Source organism: Narcine bancroftii, chromosome 6 (assembly GCF_036971445.1).
Source record: "Narcine bancroftii isolate sNarBan1 chromosome 6, sNarBan1.hap1, whole genome shotgun sequence".
NCBI classification, from domain to species: domain Eukaryota; kingdom Metazoa; phylum Chordata; class Chondrichthyes; order Torpediniformes; family Narcinidae; genus Narcine; species Narcine bancroftii.
The window spans coordinates 97,400,687-97,422,195 of NC_091474.1; the positions used below are offsets into that span (position 1 = coordinate 97,400,687).

At 49.6% G+C, this 21,509-nt stretch overlaps 2 protein-coding genes across 6 annotated transcripts in view; both read left to right on the forward strand.

The window, feature by feature from the left end:
- The first annotated feature begins 5,102 nt into the window (after positions 1 to 5,102).
- On the forward strand, positions 5,103 to 10,577 carry LOC138736393 (tubulin alpha chain-like). Of its 2 annotated transcripts, none has more exons than XM_069885864.1 (5): positions 5,103 to 5,197; positions 5,909 to 6,131; positions 6,600 to 6,748; positions 7,815 to 8,495; positions 10,200 to 10,577. In XM_069885864.1, exons 1-5 carry the CDS (start codon positions 5,195 to 5,197, stop codon positions 10,491 to 10,493), a joined length of 1,350 nt encoding a protein of 449 aa, XP_069741965.1. In that variant the 5' UTR covers positions 5,103 to 5,194; the 3' UTR covers positions 10,494 to 10,577. The 2 variants fall into 2 exon arrangements, with proteins under 2 accessions (XP_069741965.1, XP_069741963.1); XM_069885862.1 differs by lacking the exon at positions 5,103 to 5,197 and adding an exon at positions 5,449 to 5,679.
- A 1,377-nt stretch (positions 10,578 to 11,954) lies between these two features.
- LOC138736391 (5-aminolevulinate synthase, erythroid-specific, mitochondrial-like) overlaps positions 11,955 to 21,509 on the forward strand; it is a 36,682-nt gene continuing 27,127 nt past the window's right edge. Inside the window, exons 1-4 of one of the 4 annotated variants that reach the window (XM_069885859.1) lie at positions 11,965 to 12,212; positions 13,564 to 14,504; positions 17,660 to 17,833; positions 20,934 to 21,116. In XM_069885859.1, coding sequence (XP_069741960.1) covers positions 17,665 to 17,833; positions 20,934 to 21,116 — 352 coding nt within the window. In that variant the 5' untranslated portion in view covers positions 11,965 to 12,212; positions 13,564 to 14,504; positions 17,660 to 17,664. Of the gene's footprint in view, positions 12,213 to 13,563; positions 14,505 to 17,659; positions 17,834 to 20,933; positions 21,117 to 21,509 lie in introns of all 4 variants that reach the window. The other 3 variants (XM_069885858.1, XM_069885860.1, XM_069885861.1) reach the window with 3 other exon arrangements.

Here is a 21,509-nt window from a genome sequence, read left to right on the forward strand (position 1 = left end):
GCCACGCGCCTACCTGCCCCAATACCTTTCCGAATCTAACCTTCCCAACATGCAAATCCATAACCATTTTATTTTCATTCATGTGCGTGTCTGAGTTTTTTTTAAATCTCCCTATTTTACCACCACTTCGAGCAATATATTCCAGGTGCCCACACTCTGCGTATAAAGAAACCTCCCCTGAATTTTCCTCCCCTTACAGTCGCCCGAGGAAATAGATGCTGGCGGTCCACCCTATCTCATAGTTGGAGATTTTTCAGGTGCATTCTCCGCTAAGAATGAGTCTGAAGAAGAAGCGACCCTTTAAATTGCAATAGGTGGGCAATCAATTCAGGATGGCTGGCTGTCAGCTGGGACGTCCCCACACTGATCCGGCTGCCCCACTCTCCCCACTCACGAATTCAATCCACACACTGTCGGGCGGCCGGTCCGGGCTGTCCCCACACGGTCGGGCGGCCGGCGCGGGCTGTAAGCACGGGGACGTCCCCACACTGGTCCCGCTGCCTCACTTTCTCTCCCCACTCACGAATTCAATCCCCATACTGTGGGGCGGCCAGCGCGGGCTGTAAGCACGGGGACGTCCCCACACTGGTCCCGCTGCCTCACTTTCTCTCCCCACTCACAAATTCAATCCCCATACTGTGGGGCGGCCAGCGCGGGCTGTAAGCACGGGGACGTCCCCACACTGGTCCCGCTGCCTCACTTTCTCTCCCCACTCACGAATTCAATACCCATACTGTGGGGCGGCCAGCGCGGGCTGTAAGCACGGACACGTCCCCACACTGATCCCGCTGCCCCACTCACGAATTCAATCCACACAGTGTGGGGCGCCCGGCGCGGGCTGTAAGCACGGGTACGTCCCCACACTGATGCCGCTGCCCCACTCTGCCCACTCACGAATTCAATCCCCACACCGTGGGGCGGCCGGCGCGGGCTGTCCCCGCACTGTCGGGCGGACGGCGCGGGCTGTAAGCACGGGTACGTCCCCACACTGATCCCGCTGACCCACTCACGAATTCAATCCCCTCACTGGACCGGCTGGCAAGGGCAGTCCCCCATACTGTCGGCCGGCGGGCGCGGGCTGTAAGCACGGGGACGTCCACACACTGATCCCGCTGCCCCACTCTCTCCCTACTCACGAATTCAATCCCCACATTGATCTCGCTGCCCCACTCTCTCCCCACTCATGGGGCTGGAGCGGCCGGTGGGGGAGAAGGAGGCGCTCGAGTCGGGTTCTGGCATCGTTTCGGCCAGCCCCATTCTCCTCCGGTGGCCACGCCAGCCCCCTTCTCGCCACTCCCGAAATTAGTTACGACAGTGTGGGACAGCCCGCGCCGGGTGCCCGACAGTGTGGGGACTGATTTCGCTTTTAGGTGGCTGCATTCAGATGGCTGGGGAGGCCACTGTGGTGCGGGGATTATCCCTCTCGGAGGAGGGTTACCAAACTCGTCTTGCAGGCGCCTCCTGCACATTCACGTGGCCTTCCCACAGCCGCATTTTGCCAAAAATATGCGGCTTGAAAGTGCCTAATGTCGCCTCTCATCTTTCTTCGCTTCAAGAGAAAAATCGAAGCTCTATTAACATCTATGAGACACATTCTCTAATCCGGCAACGTCCTGGTAAATCTCCTCTACACCGTCTTCAAAGCGTCCACATCCAACCAGAACTGAACACAATGTTCTCAGTAAAGTCGGCGGGTTGAGTTCAAAAAACGCGAGGTCATGCTCGGCTGTACACACTCTGTTTTACCACTTTACTGTAAGAGCAGGGATGTAATGCTGGGACTATTAAACACTGGTGATACTTCACTTGAAGTACTGTGTGCAGTTTTAGGCACCTTATTTGAGAAAGTACGCTAGCTTTGGACAGGTTTCATAGAAAATTTGGCAGTAAGATACCAGGAATGAGAGGTTGACCATAAGAGGATGGGGTGGGGCGCAAAGACGTTTCGAATGCTGGGCGGCCTGGAGAATGTAGATGTGGTAAGGATGTTTCCCATGGTAGGTCAGTCTAGGAGAAGAGGGCACAACTTCAGGGTAAAAAGGTGTCAATTTAAAAGAGGGATGCAGAAAAGTTTATTTAGTCAGATGGTCCTGAGTCTGTGAAACGAGGTGTATTTAAGGCAGAGATAGAAAGGTTTTAATTAGCCAGGTTTACATGGAAAAATCGGTATTTGAGGCGAAGTGGGAGGATTGGAGTGGCAGGTTACTTTTACTTGTATATCTTGTGATCTTGGGAACTCTGGACAGACTGCACCTGGAACCATAAAAACCTACTCCACGCCAATCCAACCCTTACAAACTTCTAATTTTTCGTACATCCATGTGCCTGTCTAAGAGTCTGTTCAATATCTCCATTGTACCAGCCTTCACCACCACCTGGGCAATGCATTCCAGACACCCACCTCTCTCTGTGTTAAAAAAAAATCCCCTTAAACTTCCCTCTCCTAACCTTGCCTAGATGCCCCCTGCTACAGTTATGTGTTATTTTGCCCTGGTGGAAAAAGCGCTGGCTGTCCATACCTTTAATCTTGTTGACTTCTATTAAATCGACTCTCATCATTGCTCCAATGAGAAAATAACAGCTCTTTCAACCTTGTTGAATAGTTGTGTTCTCCAACCCATGAAATATCCTGGTAAATCTCCTCCACACCTCTCTCCAAAGCATCAACGTTCCTCTAATAAGGGTATGCAGATGCAACATCCTCAGGTTTCTTAAACCTCAGGTTTTGATTTAGTGGCTATTACTGAAACGTGCAGGGTGGAGAGAATTGGGAATTAAATATCCAAGGATATAAGGTGATACAGAAGGACAGACAGGAAGGTAAGGGTGGTGGGGTTGAGCGCAGAGTTGAGGATGAGATCAGAGCAATAGTGCAAAATGATGAAATATCTAAGGGGAAAAATGTTGAGTCCAGTTGGGTCTAGATTAGGAGTAGTAAAGGGAAAAATACTGGTGGGAGTTGTCTATCGACCACCCAATAGTGACATAGCCATAAACCAAAAAATATCGGAGGCATGTAAGGATGGAACAATAGTTGTCATGGGGGACTTCAACATGCACATAGACTGGGTAAATCAGGTTGATTGAGATAGCCTTGAGGAGGGCTTCATAAAATGCATACATGATGGCTTTCTTGAACAGCATGCAACTGAACTTACAAGGGAACATTCTGAATTGAATCTGATCCTGTGCAATGAGACAATAAAATTAGCGATCTTGTAGTTAGGGATCCTCCTGGAAAGAGTGATCACACTAGGATTAAGTTTCTCATACAAATGGAGTGTGTTGTTATGCCCAAGCAAGGGGAAAATACAAGGGGATGAGGGAGGAGTTGGCCAGGGAAGACTAGGAATGCAGGATATGGAGGGATTGTTGAGGAACAGTGGAAGACTTCCAGGGAGATTTTTCATGATGCTCAACAAAATATATTCCCGTTAAAAGCAAGGACAGTAATGGTGGGGATAGCCAGCCTTGGATAATGAAGGAAATAAAGGCTAAAAGCTCATGTGTACAACATCACCGAGGAGTGGGAAAATGAGAAAAATGGAAAAAACTTTAAGAAGCAATCATGACCAAGCGATAAGCGGACGTAAGATAGAATATGAGAATAAAAAGCACTAAATATTTAAAAAAAGGACAGCAAAAGTTTTTTGTAATTATGTAAAGTGAAAAATGGTGGCTAAAGTGAAGGTTGTCCCTTGGAAGATGAGATATAAGACATGATATTTGATAATGAGATTACATTGACTATTTTGGGTCAGCTGCAAGGCAGAAATCGCCGAGGACGGATGTTATGGATGTGATGGGAGGTGAGGATGTATCACTAAAGAGATAGTACTCAGAAAACACAAGGGTCTAAAGATAGACAAGTTCCCTCATCCTGGAATGGCAAGTTATAGTCAAAGCTTTGTTGATAATTTACCAAAATTCTCTGGACTCTGGGCGGATCCTAGTGGATTGAAAGATGACGAATGACACCACTATTAAAAAAAAGGATGTCGGCAAAAGGCAGGGAACTATAGACCAGTTAGTTTAACATCTGTAGTTGGGAAAATGCTTGAAGGAGTCATTAAAGAAGAAATAGCGAAGCATCTTTGGCAAATGTAGGGTATAGAGATGCAGCATGGATTCAGCAAAGGGAGTCCCTGTTTATCAAATGCACTGGAGTTCTTTGAAGATATAACAAGCGCAGTAGATGGTGAGCAGATAGTGGATGTTTCCCTGGATTTCAAAAGGTGTCCGATAAGATTCCGCATAAAAGACATACAGAAGATAAGGATGCAAAGAGTAGGGGGTGATGTATCAGCATGAATAGAGGATTGGTTAACCAATAGAAAGCTTAGAATTGGAGTACAGGGGTGTTTTCTTTTCTGTAGGCAATTGGTGGTATGCCGTGTACCATGCTATACATAAACGATGTGAAAGAGGGAACAATCTAAGTTTGCTGATGACACTAATTGAATGGAAAAGCAAATTGTGCGGAGCTTATGGAGAGTCTTCAGTGAGATATCAATAAGTTATGTGCATGGCAGATGACAAATGTGAGGTTATCCACTGGAAGGAAATATGGACGATCAGAAATCTATTTAAATAGCATGCTGCAATACAGTCGGACTTGGGAGTGCTTTCGCATAAATCGCAAACGGTTGGTTTGGAGGTGCAGCAGGCTATCAAGAAGGCAAATTTAACGTTGGCCTTAATTACCAGAAGGATGGAATTTAAGGGCAGGGCATGGAGCTGATAATACCACATCTGGAGTATTGCGTACAATTCTGACTCCCTACTTGGGGAATACTGACTTTGGAAGCACCCGGCCAAGATAATATCCCGTGCGTGCAAAAAGTTTAAAAAAAAGTGAGGGGCATTGGAGACAGGGCGAATGTCCTCAGCCTTAAATACGATACATTGTGGGGCAGAGGAGAGAGTCAAGAGAACCAGTGGTTAATATAGTGGCCGTTGAGGCCCTGGATCCATTTGCGCCGTTCGAATAACAGGGTTGCCGCGATCGCTTTGTTCCGTCACTTGCACGAACGTTCTCGTTGGCTTTGTTACTTCGTTCGGGGAGCCCAATGGGTTTGTCAAATCGCACCAATGAGAAAGCGCGGAACGTTTCGGGGGGGGGGGGCGCCATAAATTGGCGCATTCAAAGCAGGCAACCCATTCGCTTGGAGTTTGCGTGAGGAGGAGGTTCATTATGGTGGGTATGTCCCGGGACTTGCTGGGCTGGACCGGCCCAACCCCACCCACTTCAACCAACTCGACTCATCCGAAGCCAAATCAACCCTGACCAAACCCTACCCAACGGGATCAACGGGAAATGTCTGGGAAGAGAAGGGAGAACATTATCCAGAGCACATTTTATTGTGGGGCGGGTGGGAGGCTGGTGAAATGGGATCCTGGTGCGGGATGGGAAGCGGGCTGTCGTTAGGAAACTATCCCAGTGGGGTGTCAGCGACGTCACGGAAGGTGTTGAGGGCGGGTCTGTGGGAAGAAACCGCGGGGTCCTCCCCATCCCACTGGGGTGGAGAGAGACGGCAAGCGGTTTAAAATGATAATAGAGGACCAAGCGTGGGGGGTGGGGGTGAAATAGAGAGACATTACTGAGCGGAAGTCCACAGGGATCGCCGGCTTGCAAGAGAAACGATCATGTCCGCGATCCGCGCGGTTCCGCAACGCGGGGTAATTTGGAACGCAGGGAAGAATGGCAACTGCGGGCGCGGTTGGGCGGCTCGGGGTTTGGGGACAGCGATTAGCGTGTCAAGTGACCGGGTCTCTCTCTCTCTCTCTCTTTCCCTCTTCCGTCGTTCACACCTTCTCCATTTTCCTCGTTCCCTCTCTTTCACAATTTCCCCCTTCTTTCCCCAACTTCTTTCCCTCTCCTTCCTCCCCCCCCCCCCCCCATTCATAGCGCGAGTGTATCTCAGTCCACATTGGCCAGGCAGGGGCCCAGGTTGGGAATGCGTGCTGGGAGCTGTACTGCCTGGAGCACGGCATCCAGCCAGACGGACAGATGCCCAGCGATAAGATCATTGGAGGGGGCGACGATTCTTTCAACACCTTCTTCAGCGAGACCGGGGCGGGCAAACATGTCCCGCGGGCGGTCTTCATCGACCTGGAGCCGACTGTCATCGGTGAGAGCGGAGCGCTGACCTTTCGGGCTTTGGGGAGGGTACTGAGGAGATAGTCGAGGGTGTTGGCTGGATCGAAGAACGACGAAGTATGATAGGTGACTTAATAGATGGATAGAAGGTTATGAGAGGCATGGATAAATTATATTACCAACACCTGTTTCCCATGCCAGAGGATATCTGTATAAAGGGAAGCGGGAATTTCCGGGCGGTCGTGGTTATTTGAAACTCTCTTAGACAGGCAGATGAATGTCAGAATAAATAGAGCGTTGTGGGAGTGAGGGAGAGATGGGTAGATTGTTGAGTAGGTTTTAAAAGATAGATCAGCAAAACATGGTGGACCAAGGGCTTGTGCTGTGCCGGAATGTTCTGCGTTCTATATATACCGCCTCGATGTCCCGGGGAGGTGTGTGTGTGTGTTCAGTGTTGTGGCACTGGTTAATCCTTTATTCTTCCCCCTCCCACCCTCAGATGAGGTCCGAACCGGCACCTACCGCCAACTCTTCCATCCTGAGCAGCTCATCACAGGCAAGGAGGACGCGGCCAACAACTACGCCCGCGGCCACTGTTCCATCGGCAAGGAGATCGTGGACCTGGTCCTGGACCGCATCCGGAAGCTGGTGAGATTGTGTGTGTGCGTGTGTGTGAAACTACTGTGGCACTTAGACCCCTGCCCGCTCCCGATGTGGACTGGGCGCTCCCTCTCTAACGTTCCCGGTCCACTCCACTTCTCAGGCTTGACTGGGCCTAGGGGCTCTGCAACGTTTCCCCCTCTCTCCATCTATCTTCATCGTTACCCTTGCTCCTCATTTCTCCCCCTCTCTTCACCTCCTCTCTCTTCCTTTCTCATTCTGTCTCTCCCCTCCTTTTCTCCCGTCCACCCCTCACTTTTCCCTCCCCATCCCTCTCTATTCCCCTCCCTAACCCCTCTCACCTCCCTCCTCGTTTCTCTCCACTTTCTTCCACTATCCCCACCTCTTGCCCCTCTCCCTTTTCTCCCTCCTCTCTCCCATCTCACCCATTCTCTCCACTCTTTTCCCCTCTCCTCCTCTCACTCCACCTCTCTGCTCCACCTCCCATCCTCTCCCCACTCTCACACTCTCTCCCCCCACTTTCTCACCCATCGTACCCTCTTGTCCCTCCTCTCTTCTCCCTCTCACCTTCCTCTCCCTTACCCTCTCTACCACTCTCTCCCCTTCCCCTATCACTCCCTCTCTCCCACTCTCTCTTCCCATTTCTATTTTCTCCCTCCCTACCTCTCACGTCCCTTTCTCCCTCCCTCTCCCCTATACCCTGCCTCTCTCTCCCTGCTTATCTATCCCCATTTCCCTCCTCTTTTCCCCCTTCCCTTCTTCCCCTCTATCCTCCTCTCTCTCTCTCCCCTCCCTCCACCCGCTTCTCTCTCCTCTCTCTCCCCCCCAGATCTCTCTCTCTCTCTCTCTCTCCTTCTCTGTCTCTCCCTCCTTTTTCTCCACCACGTTTCCTTTGCCCTGCTCTCTCTCTCGTTCCCTCTCTAGTTCCATTTGTCATTTATGCTCCCACCTTTCACTCCCACCTCTCTCTCCCTACCTCCCTCCCACCTCTCTCTCTCTCTCTCTCTCTCTCTCTCTCTCTCTCCCTCCCCCCACCCCCCCCAATCTAATCCCGTCTCTCTTCTAATGCGTTCCTGCATTCCTCTGTTTGCAGGCAGACCAGTGCACTGGGCTGCAGGGGTTCCTGATCTTCCACAGTTTCGGCGGAGGCACCGGCTCCGGCTTCACCTCCTTGCTCATGGAGAGGCTATCGGTCGATTATGGGAAGAAATCCAAGCTGGAATTCTCTGTCTACCCGGCCCCCCAGATCTCCACTGCTGTGGTTGAGCCCTACAACTCAGTGCTTGTGACCCACTGCACCCTGGAGCACTCGGACTGTGCCTTCATGGTGGACAACGAGGCCATCTATGACGTGTGCCGGCGCAACCTGGACATCGAGCGCCCCACCTACACCAACCTCAACCGCCTCATGGCCCAGATCGTGTCATCCATCACTGCCTCGCTGCGTTTCGACGGCGCCCTCAATGTGGACCTCCTGGAGTTCCAAACCAATCTGGTCCCTTACCCCCGCATCCACTTCCCACTGGCCACCTACGCGCCCCTGATCTCTGCCGAGAAGGCTTACCATGAGCAGTTGACCGTGGCCGAGATCACCAATGCTTGCTTCGAGCCAGCCAACCAGATGGTCAAGTGCGACCCCCGTCAGGGCAAGTACATGGCCTGTTGCATGCTGTACCGGGGAGATGTGGTGCCCAAGGATGTCAATGCTGCCATCGCCACCATCAAGACCAAGCGCTCCATCCAGTTCGTCGACTGGTGCCCCACCGGATTCAAGGTGAGTCCTTCACCACCCAACAGGAAGTTCCCCCCTCTGGTCCGCCAAACCAATACTGTCCCAATTGCATCTCAACATGTCTCCACGATCTTCAAATTAGATTTTTCAATGCAGAGAATGCCACACTTGCAAGGAACAATGCACCTGTGTTCCCAGATCGCACTGCTCCAAACACTAGCCAGATTCCTTCCGTTCTCTGTGGGAGTTCTACCTATGTCCAAAATGTGACCACTCTCATTCCTCTCTATTCATATCCTTCATCCATTCCTTTGCCCACCTGGCCAGCCTGGTCAGCCACATGGCTCTTAATCTCAGTCCCCCTACTAATGAAATCCAGTATACCATACCTTGAAGAACTATGGATTTGGACCCAAAGTCCCTCTCTTGCTCTTCCCCACTGTTAACAATCCTGCCATCAGCCATTTCAAGATTATTTCATTGTCATTTAATAAAAGATGAAAGGTTACTCAAAATGTCCTTTCATCTGCCAAAACTCATTAGCATTGCCCAAAGCCACTTACAATCAGAGAAAGAGAAACAAAAGAGACCACCCCCAAGGTACCTTTTCAGCCAGTCTCCAGCCGTCCACAGTCTGATGTGAGTTCTTTGACCTCAGTCGCCAGCAGCCTCGATCTTACAAAGATTCCTCACCTGAAATTGCCAACTGCCTGCATGTTCCTCAGCATCACAACTCTTTACAGGCCCGATGCCAAGGTCACAGTCCCATGAGTTGTCTCCTGTGCATCAGGATTGAAGTCTACCTGACCCAAATCTGCAACCTATTTTAACCACGCTGTATGCATGTGTCACTACTTTCAATACACTATTTGCCTCTACTTCGACACCATTCTGCTCCCCAACTCACGCCAGATGCACTAGGCGGCCCTACTCCAGTCAGATCTTCCAAAATGCAACACCTTAAATTCCATTTATCATTCATCTGCCCGCGGGCGCAACGATGGAAATCCTGCCGCATCCTTCGACAAACCTTCTCTCTGGAGAACTATTTGCTAGTCTTGTCATGAATGTTCCCATGTACATGGGTTGAATGGAGGAGAAACTTGAGAACCCAGCACTGGACCCTGTGGCACAGCACCAGACCCAATCCGAAAACCAACTGTCCATTCCCCCCCCCCCCCCCCCCACTCTGCTTTCAGCCATGAAGCCAACTTTCCATTCCTTTGCTACCATTGATTGGTCGCATTCGCTCAAGAAAAACAAGAGTATGGGCCAACTCAGGGCACCAGCGTCGTCCCTGGCAGAAAATAATTATCTGCTGGACAGGAGCTAAGGCGAATCAGATTACCCACAGAAGCAGAAAGCCAAAGAACAGTACAGTGCAGAAATAGGCCTTGGGACCATTTCTTGCCCGCCGATCTATTATTATTCTGCTCACACCCATTGTCCTGAACCCTGACCATCCAACCACCATTTCTCTTCCAGAGGTCGGGATTGAACCCATGTCCCCGGAAGAGAAGGGCAGCGGCCCTGCCCTAACGTGTCAGGGGGAGAGTTGGGTCTCGGATACTGACATTAACATTCTCTTTCTCTCTCGTTCTATCCCCTTCCTCGACCTCTCCACCTCGCTGCCCCTCTTCTCCTCTCCCTACTCCCTCTTCCCTCTCTCCCGTTCATCCTTCCCGCTCCTCTCCATCTCCCTTCCCCTCTCCCCCTCCTTCTTCTTCGCTTTCTCCCTCTCCACAGGTCGGCATCAACTATCAGCCCCCCACCGTGGTGCCGGGAGGCGACTTGGCCAAGGTGCAGCGCGCCGTCTGCATGCTCAGTAACACCACCGCCATCTCCATGGCCTGGACTCGTCTGAACCTCAAGTTCGACAAGATGTACGCCAAGCGGGCGTTCGTCCACTGGTACGTGGGCGAGGGGCTGGAGGAGGGCGAGTTCCAGGACGCCCGGGAGGACATGGCCTCCCTGGAGAAAGACTATGAAGAGGTTGGCATCGACTCCTCCGATCTTGACACCAAGGCGGAAGAAGAATAATTTTATTTTGTCTGCAAATATTTATTTTGTACTAATTCTGTGGCGAGTTATTTTTTTAATGAAATTAAATCTATTTTACGTTTCCCTCCTGTCCTATTCAATTTGATCCACAGTCTCTCTACACTGTGTGGCTCGGCATTATTTAAAGGCCTTCTACAAATTTGCCGATTACACCTGAAGCTGGAGTGGGGTCTGGGTGAAGGGAAGGGAAGGGGGCATAACGAATGAGGAGTGAATTGAGAATGGATTCCAGGAGAGGGGGTCAGAATAACGTAAGGAGGGAGGGGGGGGGGGGTGGAGAGGTTCTGGAGGTCGATATTGATGCCGTCTGGTTTTAAAGAAGGCCAGGATGGAAGACAAGGTGTTGTCCCTCGGATTTGCGAGTGACTTTGGCTCGACAGTGCCCGAGACCACAGACTGACCTGCCGGCGCGGTGATCGCGAAGCGCTCGCGGATAAAGCAGAAGAATTGGACATCAGAGGGCGTGGGTGTCGTGAAGCATTCCCCACTATGGACCCGCTTCGGAGAAGCCATCGGTTTCTGCAGCACGCAAAGCCAACCATCGCGCTATCTTGATCATGCCAACCAGGCTAACCACAGAGACAGACACCCACTCCCCCCCCCCCTCCCCCGACCCCTCACACCTCCTTTCTCCCCTCACTCCTCTCTCTCACACTCACCGCTCTCTCACTCAGCCCTCTCTCTCTCTCTCTCTCTCACACACACACACACACACACACACACACATAGACACACAGAGAGAAACACACACTCACATTCACTCTTCCTCTCTCAAGCACACACGCGCGCAGATACAATCGCAAATACACAAATTCACACACAGACACACACATACTCTCTCTCTCACACACACACACGCACACATACACACACACACACACACATTCGGACACATAAACATTCACACACAAGCCCATACGCAGACTCACACGCTCACACACTCGCATACTCTCTCTTTTCCTCCCTGTGGTCAGAGAGAGCAAGGAGAGGGGAAGAGAGAGATGGGGGAGTGGGGGGAAAGATGGGAGTGATGACAGGGGAAAGGGAAAGCGAAGGGGAGATGGAGGGGAGAGAGAGGGGAGAGTGTGGTGGGGTGAACTGACAGGTGAGAGGGGGAGTGCTGGGAGGAGGAGAGGAGGAGACAGGGGAAAGAGGAACGGAGTGAAAGAGGAAATGGAACGGAGTAAATGAGAGAGGGGAGGGGCGGAGTGAGAGAGAAAGAGAGGAGGTGGGGGTGGGGGGGCGGCTGAGGGATAGAGAGCAGCAGCAGATGTCGGGATTGAACCGGTATCACCATATCCATGACGCATTCGCTTTCCCAACAGGAACAGCCTGTGTTTGAACCACGGAGCAACCAATAAGTCATCAGAACCTGGTCTCGGTCGCAGCAATCTTATCTCACCTTGGTGTTAGCCCATCGACCAACACCCCATCGGCCAACCTTATCCCTCTCCAGACAGCTTCCCGGAACGGGCTTATCCGATGCTCCGCACATGGGTTATGGTCTCATTATCTGCACTGCCCCTGCATAGTGACAAACAGCCCCACCCAGAGACTGAGGAGAGAGAGAAAAAAAAAACCAACTGTTTAAAACCTTTTGCAATTTGTTTTCCTGCCTGTTGACTGTTCGTCTTCAGTGCAAGACAACAGGAAACGAACCAGAACTTAATCGGAAACTTTGAATCCCGGCACTGCCAGGTATGTGTTTAAATGATCTGTCCCCGTGCGGACGTATGAAGGTTTGCCCTTTGCGAGGGCAAATCAAAATGGGACATACTCGGTTAGCGGTGGGATTCTGCCGAGTGCGGCATAACAGAGGGTTCCGGGAATAAAGACACACAATTCGCTGAAAGTCGTGAATACGCATTTTCGCACATTGTCCTTCATAAAGTGTTAAGTGTAGGGCTTGGAATGTCTTGGTGAATTTGTATATGACATTGGTGAGGCCAAATTTGAAGTGTTGTGCGCAGTTTTCGTCACCTCACTACAGAAAGGGTATCAATAAGATTGAAATAGTGCAGAGAAGATTTACGAGGGTGTTGGGGACGAGGAAATGAGTGACAGTGTCAGAGAACGAGGGAGATTTGACAGAGGACTCAATTACGAGGGGGTCGGATTGAGTAAATGCAAGTATGATTTTCCCACTGAGGCTAGGTGAGAGACAAGAACTCGAGGATGTTGGTTGAGTGCGAAAGGTGAGATATTTGGGGGAATATTGGGGTGAAGGATCCGTGGCTGTTATATCAACTCAATTCTCCTGCCTTCTAACCACAAACTTGACTCCCTGATTAATCAAGAACAAACTCGATGAATGAGCGGAGGTTTGATAGAGGTTTTCAAAATGATGAAGGGTATAGACAGAGTAAATGCGAGTAGGCTCTTTCTTCTTAGATTAGGAGAGATAAATACAAGAGAACATAGACTTAGGGTGAAAGGGGAAAAGCTTAGGGGGATCATTTTCACTCAGAGAGTGGTGGGAGGGTGGAACGACGTGGCAAATGCGGGATCACTTGTAAGTTCGAAGGATACGTGGATGAGAGAGGTCTGGTGGTTTTTGGAATGGGTGCAGGACAGTGGGACTAGCGGTATGTTTTCGGCACAGACCAAAAGGACCGAATGGCCTGTGGCTCTAGGGTTATATGGATGACAGCCTTCTGTGGCCACAGATTCCACGTATTCACCATTCTCTGGCTGCTCAGCTCTGTTCTGGAGGGACATCCTTTTATTTTGAGGCCGTGTCCTCCTGTCCTAGACTCTCTAACAGCTGTAAACATCCTCTCCGTGTTCACTCTATTCAGTCCTATCAATGTTGGGAAGGTTTCAATGAGATCGTCCCTTACGCCTCTGCACCCCAGCGAGGACAGGCTCAGAGGCATCATATGCTCCTTGTACATTAACCCTCTCAACCCCAGGCCATTCCTGTCAATAACCTCTGGACCTTTTCAAAAGCCGGCAGAAACGGGACCCAAATCTGCTCGCAATACTCCAAATGTGATCTGACCAACAACGTGTAAAGCTTCACAATTACATTTTTGCTTTTATATTCTAGTCCTCTCGAAATGAACGATAATACTGCGTTTGCCTTCCTTGCTATTGACTGCAAGTTCACCTTCGGAGAATCCTGGACTAGGACTTCCTTCCCTTTGTACCTTCATTTTTTGAATTGTTTCTCCATTTAGAAAATAGCCTGAGTATGTGAGTGAAAGAGAAAATGTGTGTGTGTGCATCAGTGAGGGCATGCGTGTGTGTGTGTTTGTATCTGTGTGTCTGAGTGTAAGGAGAGAGAGAAGGGGATGGGTGAGCAGAGATGTGTGTGAGAGGAGAGAGTGTGTGTGTGTGTGTGTGTGTGTGTGTGTGTGTGTGTGTGTGTGTGTGTGTGTGTGTGTGTGTGTGTATGTGTGTGTGTGAGAGAGAGAGAGGCATGTGGTAACGTTTCCTCCAGTTCTGTAATGAAAGTCACAACCACTGACCCCTCCCAACCCTGAACAATTTTCAGCTTTTCCCTCCTGCCCTTCTATCCAGGTCCATTGCCCTTTGTCCTGTGCTCTTTCCCCTGCTTTTTCATCCAATAAAAAACACCAGAAAACGCAGGAGCCATTCAGCCCATCGAGTCTGCCCATGAACTGATCCATTATCCCACTCATCCCCACTGTCTGGCCTTCTTCCCAAATCTTTGATGCCCCGGCTCATCAGGAAGCTATATCTCAATTTCGGTCTTAAGTACACCCAATGACCTGGTGTCCACAACTACCTGTGGAAACAAAATCCACAGATTGACCACCCTCGAGCTGAAGAAATGCCCCCGCATCTCTGTTGTAAATGGATGCCCTGCCATTTGAATGCCCCAACCCCATCTCATGCACAACTTCCCCCCTGCCCTGAATGAACACCGCCTGCCTTTCCGTGGGTCCTGTATTCTGCATCCCCATCAACCTTCATCCAAGGACTGACTGGTCTTCGTTTCCAGCAATGGAGGTCGCAGTTTGTGAGGTGAGAATGGAGGGGAGGTGGTGTGAGGAGGGTGCCTGTGTTGTGAACAAACACTGCATTCTCTGCTTTGAAGGATTGAAGGATGTGAGCCTTGGCCACCCCCCACCCAGCACAGCGTGTGTCCAACAGAGATAAGGCTTTACCTCAATGCACGGGCCTTGCCCAACTTGTTTCCCAGCCAGGATAGGAATTCCAACAAGGTGCAAACCTCCCCACAACCCCCATCCCCGTTTACACCTCCTGCTCCCTGAACAACCCGTCCCATTGCTCCCCAGGACACCTTACACATCAGGCCAGGAAATCTCCCCTTCTTACCTTCAGTCCTCTTCTTCTCTTCTCCTTTCCCCTTCCGTCCATTTTATCTCTTTCTCCTCGTCCCTCGCTCCCCATCCTCCCTTTTCCTCTTCCTTCCATCTCTCCCTCCCTCCTCATCCACTTTCACCTCCTCAACACCTTCCCCCTCTCACCCCTTAACTCGCTCCCCTTCCATTCCCCTCAACTTCCTTACAATCTCCCTTCCCCTCTATCTCCACCCCCTTCCTTCTCTTCTCCTCCACCTTGCCTTTCAATCCCCACCTCAGCCTACATCTCCTTACTCTCCCTCTCCCCTTCCCTTTCACCCTACCCTTCAACGTTTCCCCCCTTTCCTTAACCCCTCCCTCCATGAGGTTTTCCTTGCAGCCACCATCAAGCTTCTGAGGAACTCCATTGCAGCTCCTTCCCACCCCTTCCATCTTCTCACTGCAACCTTCACTTTCTGTGCAGCTCACAGAAGGATCCTTCTCACTGGTCAACAAATCATCGTGTTACAGAGTCATTCAGCATTTAAGCAGGCCCTTCTGCCCAATTTTCCCAGCTCAGCTCAAAATGTCCACCTGTCTGCATTTGGCCCACATCCCCAAAACCCCATCCCATCTGTGGATCCATCCAAATGTCCCACTCACACTGGTCTGCCTGCCCATTGGGTATCATAATTAGCACAACATCATTACAGCACCATCAACTCTGATTCAAATCCTGCGCTGTCCGTGAGGAGTTTCCATGTCCTCCCCATGCCTGTGTGGGTTTTCTCCCACCCTTTAAAAATGTACATGGGTGTGTCGGTTATTAATCGGTGTATTTTGGAGGCATGGACTCGTGGATAGGAAGGGAAAACCCAGCCTATCTGTGATTGCATCCAAATGTCCAACCTACTGCTGGTCCCACCTGCCCCATCTGTACAAATGTTACGTTAGTCCTTGCATTGACCCCCCTCCTCCTGCAGCCCATTCCAAATGGCTGCCACCCTCTGTGTAAAATCATTGTCATCCCTCAGGTTCCTATTAAATCTCTGCCCCTCACCTTCCACCTCTGGCTACCAATTCACCGCCTCCAGGCAAAAGACGCCTTATTTACCCATGTACCCCTCATTCTTCTCCGTTCCATCCAATAAATCCTCCAAACTGCTTTACCTCTCCCAGTGGCTCAGCTGTCACCACCTAGTTCTCTCCACTCGACCACATCTGCCCTGCAGCGAGGTGTCCAAAATTAAACGTGATCCACCAAATGTGGCCTCATCAACATCTTATACAACATCTTTTGACTAATGAAGGCCAATGTACAGAGAGTCTTCTTAAACCACCCCATCTCCCTGTGATCCCACTATCAAGGTACCATGTATGTATTCCGCTGCTCTCCCATACACACCTACTCTACAACACCACCCTCCAACCCTCCCCATATATCTTTGCCTTTGCACAACCCCCACATCACCTGCTCCACAGCTCTCCTCAAATCCCTCTTCTCTGCAAAACTTCACAAATCCCTCTGCTCCACAACAAGCAGGAGACTTCTCTGCTCTACTACACCCTTCAGGACCCTCTGCTTGACCACAACCCCTAGATCCCCACCATTAATTTTGTACCATAGCGATCCTTTTCTTGATCACCCTATAAATTGTAATACCACTTTCAAGGACGACGAACGTGAAACACAAGATCTCTGTGCTTGGCAACACTTATTGGGACCAGTGGAAAGTCTTTATTTCGACCTGATATTGTTGCAAGCCCAGAGGACCCCAAAACCCAGTAGCAACAGATATTCACCAAGGCAAATGCTTACTTAAACAAAAGTTGTTTTTAATCATCTTTAAACACGAAACAGGATCAAACTCTAACTTATTACTATTAATTTAACCTAACAACCCCTTTCTCATTCTAAGCGCATATTCTATGTATTGTGTGTGTAAGTTTTCAGAGAGAAATTTGTTGTTTGCTGGACATAAACTGATTCTTTGTAATCAGCCACATCAGTGACTTGCCGAAGAAACTTGCCCCATCAGGGTTTTTCAAATGATAACCTCTTTCTTTCAGGTCACCACAGAGTTCCTTTTTGTTTCCCTTATTTCAGGTGAAACATTAGACAGTCAGTCCTCTCCTCTTGTATGGACCACAATGGCTTTGACTAGGCTGAACTAAGAACTCACAACCCATCTTCAAAATGGGGTTTTCCACAGCTTGCCAGGTTGTCCTGTTCCAGTCCCAGCTGCTGCTGCTGAACTCTAGCACTGTATAACTCAATCCTCTCTCTCTCTCTCTCTCTTTCTCTCTCCCCCTCCTAGAAAAAAAATCTGTTTGACTCTCTCTGCTTGAAAAACTACATGACTCTCTTAGAACAGCAAACTGCACTCAGACAGCCTGCGGCTCCTGAACCTACTCCTCCGAGTTCTTTCATTTGTTGCTTTTCAAAACAGCAATCCATTAGTGAAGTCCCTTGGGCACTCTTCAATATTCTTGCAAAGGCACTCAGAGCCACCTTGTCTGGCTTGAGCAGAGCTCCAGTATTTTAAATGAGATCTGTTTTGAGGTGCTTGCATGTGACCTACACTAAAAAAGACCTGCACAATATCCTTTAAAACATATCTATATACAATATAAAATACAACATAACCTGTCACATTATCTAGATGGGAAAGGTTTGGATGAGGTTCAACAGGACAGAATGCCAAGCGGATCAGAATGGGTGAATAGTGCCGAATGTCCCGATCTGTGCTCTATAGTGGATAGATAAGGCCTAACTGTGAAATCATTCCAGACCAACACCCCTCCTGCCTCCATTCACCATTAGGAGAGTTTGTTACTGCCTCCATTCTGACCAAATATTTTTTTTTACTCCAGACCGAATGGGGTTCCTCATGTACAGATGCCCATTCCTGCTCCGGATGCCCCAACTCTTCCAGCGCAGGGTGGAGCCCATGCTCTCTGTTTATGGTGGGCGATGCCCTGCCATGTCCCGTGGATGGGCTACATCCACTCTTGGCCTCCATTGGGCGAAGGTGCTGGGAGCTTCCGGTGAGTAAATTGGGTGTGGGAGACAGGGAACTGGACCCTGTTATGTTAACATGGAAACATTCCACCACAGGACAGCCCCTTCAGCCCACGCTGTTGTCCTGACACCATAAAAATATACTCTACATCAATACAAGTCCTCCATCCCTCTCACATAAGCTTCTATGTATCATGCATCCATGTGCCTGTCCAAGCATGTTTTAAGTGCCCCCATTTGTACCAGCCTCCACCACCACCATACCCAGGCACCCACCACTCTCTATATAAAAGAAACCTCCCCTGATTTCTTAACCCCTCAGAGAACATTCCAGCCTTCGGCCCTCGACCTATAAATCCCAGCAAAATAAACTAAACCTTCCCTACCTTATAATCCTTTATTTTTCTTTCATCTATGTTCCTGCCTCGGTGACAAATGCCCCTATTTTTCCACCTGCATCACCAATCTTGGCAATGCATTCCAGGCACCCACACCTCTTTGTGTAAAAATATTACCTCTGATGTCTCTCCTAAACCTTCCTCCCTTCATTGTGTATAAATTTCCTTTGATGTTTGCTACTCTCACCCTGGGAAAAAAGGTCCTGGCTGTCTACCTTTTCAATGCCTCTCATAATCTTGTAGACCTCTCATTTTTCTTAATCTCCAAAGAGAAAAGCCCGAGCTCTGTTAGCCTTGCCTCATGAGACACGTTCTCCAATCCAGTTAACATCCTGGTAAATCATCTCTGCTCTTTCTCACTCTCCCTCCCTCCCTCTCTCTCTCTCTCTCTCTCTCTCTCTCTCTCTCTCTTTCTTTCTCTCTCTCTCTCTCCCTCTCTTCCTGTAATGAGGCAATCAGAACTGAACACAATATTTCAAGTGTGGTCTCACCAGAGTTTTATAGAGCTGAAATATTGCTTCGGGGCTCTTGAACTGAATCCCCCCAACCAATAAAGACCATCACTTTGCACACCTTCTTAATTGCTTTATGAACCTGCCTGGCAACAAAGAATCTATGGATCTGGACCCTGAGATCCCAATGTTCCTCCACAGAGTTAAGAATCCTGCCATTATCCACATACTCCACTTTCAAGTTCGGCATACAAAGTGCACAATTTCACACTTATCCAGATTGAACTCAGTCTGCAATTCTATGCCCAACTTTGCATTTCTGGGAGAAATTCTGGCAAATGTCCGCAAAACCTTCTGCCCATTAAAGGCAATACTCATAGGGAATCTTTGTCTGCTTTATGGAAGACTAAATACATTTTGGTGTTATATTACATTTCTGTAAAATGAAGAAGGCTCACAAGCGGCTATTCTTTGTGAGGTGTCTGAAGAGATTCGGTATGTCACTGAAGACACTTGTTAACTTCTACAGGTGTCATGTGGAGAGCATTTGGCTGGTTACATCACTATTTGGAATGGAGATGCCAAATCTCAGGATAAGAATAAACTCCAGAGAGTTGTTAACTTTGCCTGTAACATAACTTTTCACTCCATGAAGGACATCTACATGAGACAGTGTCTTAAAAAAGCAGCCTCTATCCTCAAAGAGCCTCTACTCCCACCACCCAGGCCATGACATCTTCACTCTGCTACCATCAGGAAAAAGGTATAGGAGCTGAAAGATGAACAATCATCGAAAGGACATCTTCCCCTCTGCTAACAGATTCCTGAATATTCAATGAACTAAAGACACTGCCTTACTTTTCGTGCACAATTATTTTAATAGTAAGTTGTAAGATTGTTCATATTATGAATCTTTGGCTTGGCTTCGCGGACGAAGATTTATGGAGGGGGTAAAAAGTCCACGTCAGCTGCAGGCTCGTTTGTGGCTGACCAGTCCGATGCGGGACAGGCAGACACGATTGCAGCGGTTGCAAGGGAAAATTGGTTGGTTGGGGTTGGGTGTTGGGTTTTTCCTCCTTTGCCTTTTGTCAGTGAGGTGGGCTCTGCAGTCTTCTTCAAAGGAGGCTGCTGCCCGCCAAACTGTGAGGCGCCAAGATGCACGGTTTGAGGCGTTATCAGCCCACTGGCGGTGGTCAATGTGGCAGGCACCAAGAGATTTCTTTAGGCAGTCCTTGTACCTTTTCTTTGGTGCACCTCTGTCACGGTGGCCAGTGGCCATATTATGAATGATGCTGCCACAAAACACTAACTTTAATAACATGTTCATGACAATAAATTCTGATTCTGTTTTATTACATGACAGTAAATTGTATCTGATTTGATCTGATAAGAGAGACTGGACATAGTTTCCTTGAGCATCTTCGCTTTGTCTGCTGCAGTAGCAGGGATCTCCCAGTGGCCACCCATTTTAGTTTCCCACTCTATTCCCATGGTCTCACACACAGCCAGGCTGAGAATGCCAGCAAACTGGAGGAGCAACACCTCTGTCTGGGCACCCAAAACCTGATGGTATTAACATCATCCCCGACTCCATCCTTACCCTATCCCTGTTTCCTTTCCTCCACCTCACCCTCTGTTTCACTCCCCTCCTTTCCTCTCTCTCTCTCCCCCTCCCCTCTCTCTTTCTTTCCCCCTCCCTCTTTCTCTCTCTCCCTCCCCCCCTCTCTCTCTCCCCTTTCCCTGTGTCTCCTTTCCTCCAGTTCTGCATTTACAGAGCCACACCCCCTCTCCCAACCAATTATCTCCTTTTCCCTCCTGCCTTTCTATCCAGGCCCACCTATACCCTTTAGACTGTTGGCCTATGCTCTTCCCCTTGCCCTGCTTCCAAAAGACGAGAAGACACAGGGGCAGAAATAGCCCATTCAGCCCTGCAATTTCATCATTATCTGATCCACTCAGCTGCTTTGCCTGGCTTTCTCCCTATAACATTTGAAGACCTGGTTAATCAAGAACAATGCCTGGCCTCCACAACTGCCAGTGGCAACAAATTCCATAGATTCACCACCTTCGGCTGAGAAATTCCTCCGCATCTCTCCTCTCAGTGGACCCCCTCCTATGCCAACCATATTAATGATGCACCTGCCTGTTTTGTTCTCTTATCTTATCGAAATACTCAGGCCACACTGATCACACATCTTTATCTATGAGGGACCTGCTGAGTTTCTCCGGCACTTTGTATATTTAATACAACATCCGCATGTGATGTTATTTCCCAGGCGCTGGTAAATTAGCCTCCATCCAACGGGCTCCAGCCAAGCCCACAATTGGATCCGACGACCGGGACCTCGACCCAGCACCTTCTAGTTGCCCTTTCGTGGACTTCGAAGTCACCAGAGGGTCCTCTGGGGTGATCCAAGCAGCAAGCCTCGCGGTGCAAGAGGACGTGGTGGCTCAGCGAGGTGATTGAGTGGTGGGGACATGGTTGGAGTGGGAAATGGGAAGGGGGGTGGTCGGGTAGTACCTGAGGGTGGATGGATAGAGCGGCCAACATTTCAGGATGCACTGATCACTGCTTTAGGACGATTAGAGGGGCTGTTGAAGAAGTGAGGGGTTTGGTAGGTGATGGGTGGGTTGGTAGGAGTGAGCAGTCAGTGGTTGATGGGTGGGTTGGGAGGGGTGAGTGGTCAGTGGGTGATGAGTGGGTCAGGGTATGAGGGGTCAATAGGAGATGTGAGGGTCAAGATGTGAGGGGTCAGTAGATGATGGCTGAGTCAGGAGGGGTGAGTGGTCAGTGGGTGATGGGTGGGTCGGAGAATGAGGGGTTAGTAGGAGATGTGAGGGTCAAGATTTGA

What these genes read in the sequence shown, in the direction of transcription:
- LOC138736393 (XM_069885862.1), top strand. Translation starts at nt 5,647, where the DNA reads ATGTCCGCGATCCGCGCGGTTCCGCAACGCGGG. An exon ending in CCTGGAGCCGACTGTCATCG is followed by an intron (nt 6,132 to 6,599) that starts GTGAGAGCGGAG and finishes TCCCACCCTCAG; the next exon opens with ATGAGGTCCGAACCGGCACC. An exon ending in TGGACCGCATCCGGAAGCTG is followed by an intron (nt 6,749 to 7,814) that starts GTGAGATTGTGT and finishes CTCTGTTTGCAG; the next exon opens with GCAGACCAGTGCACTGGGCT.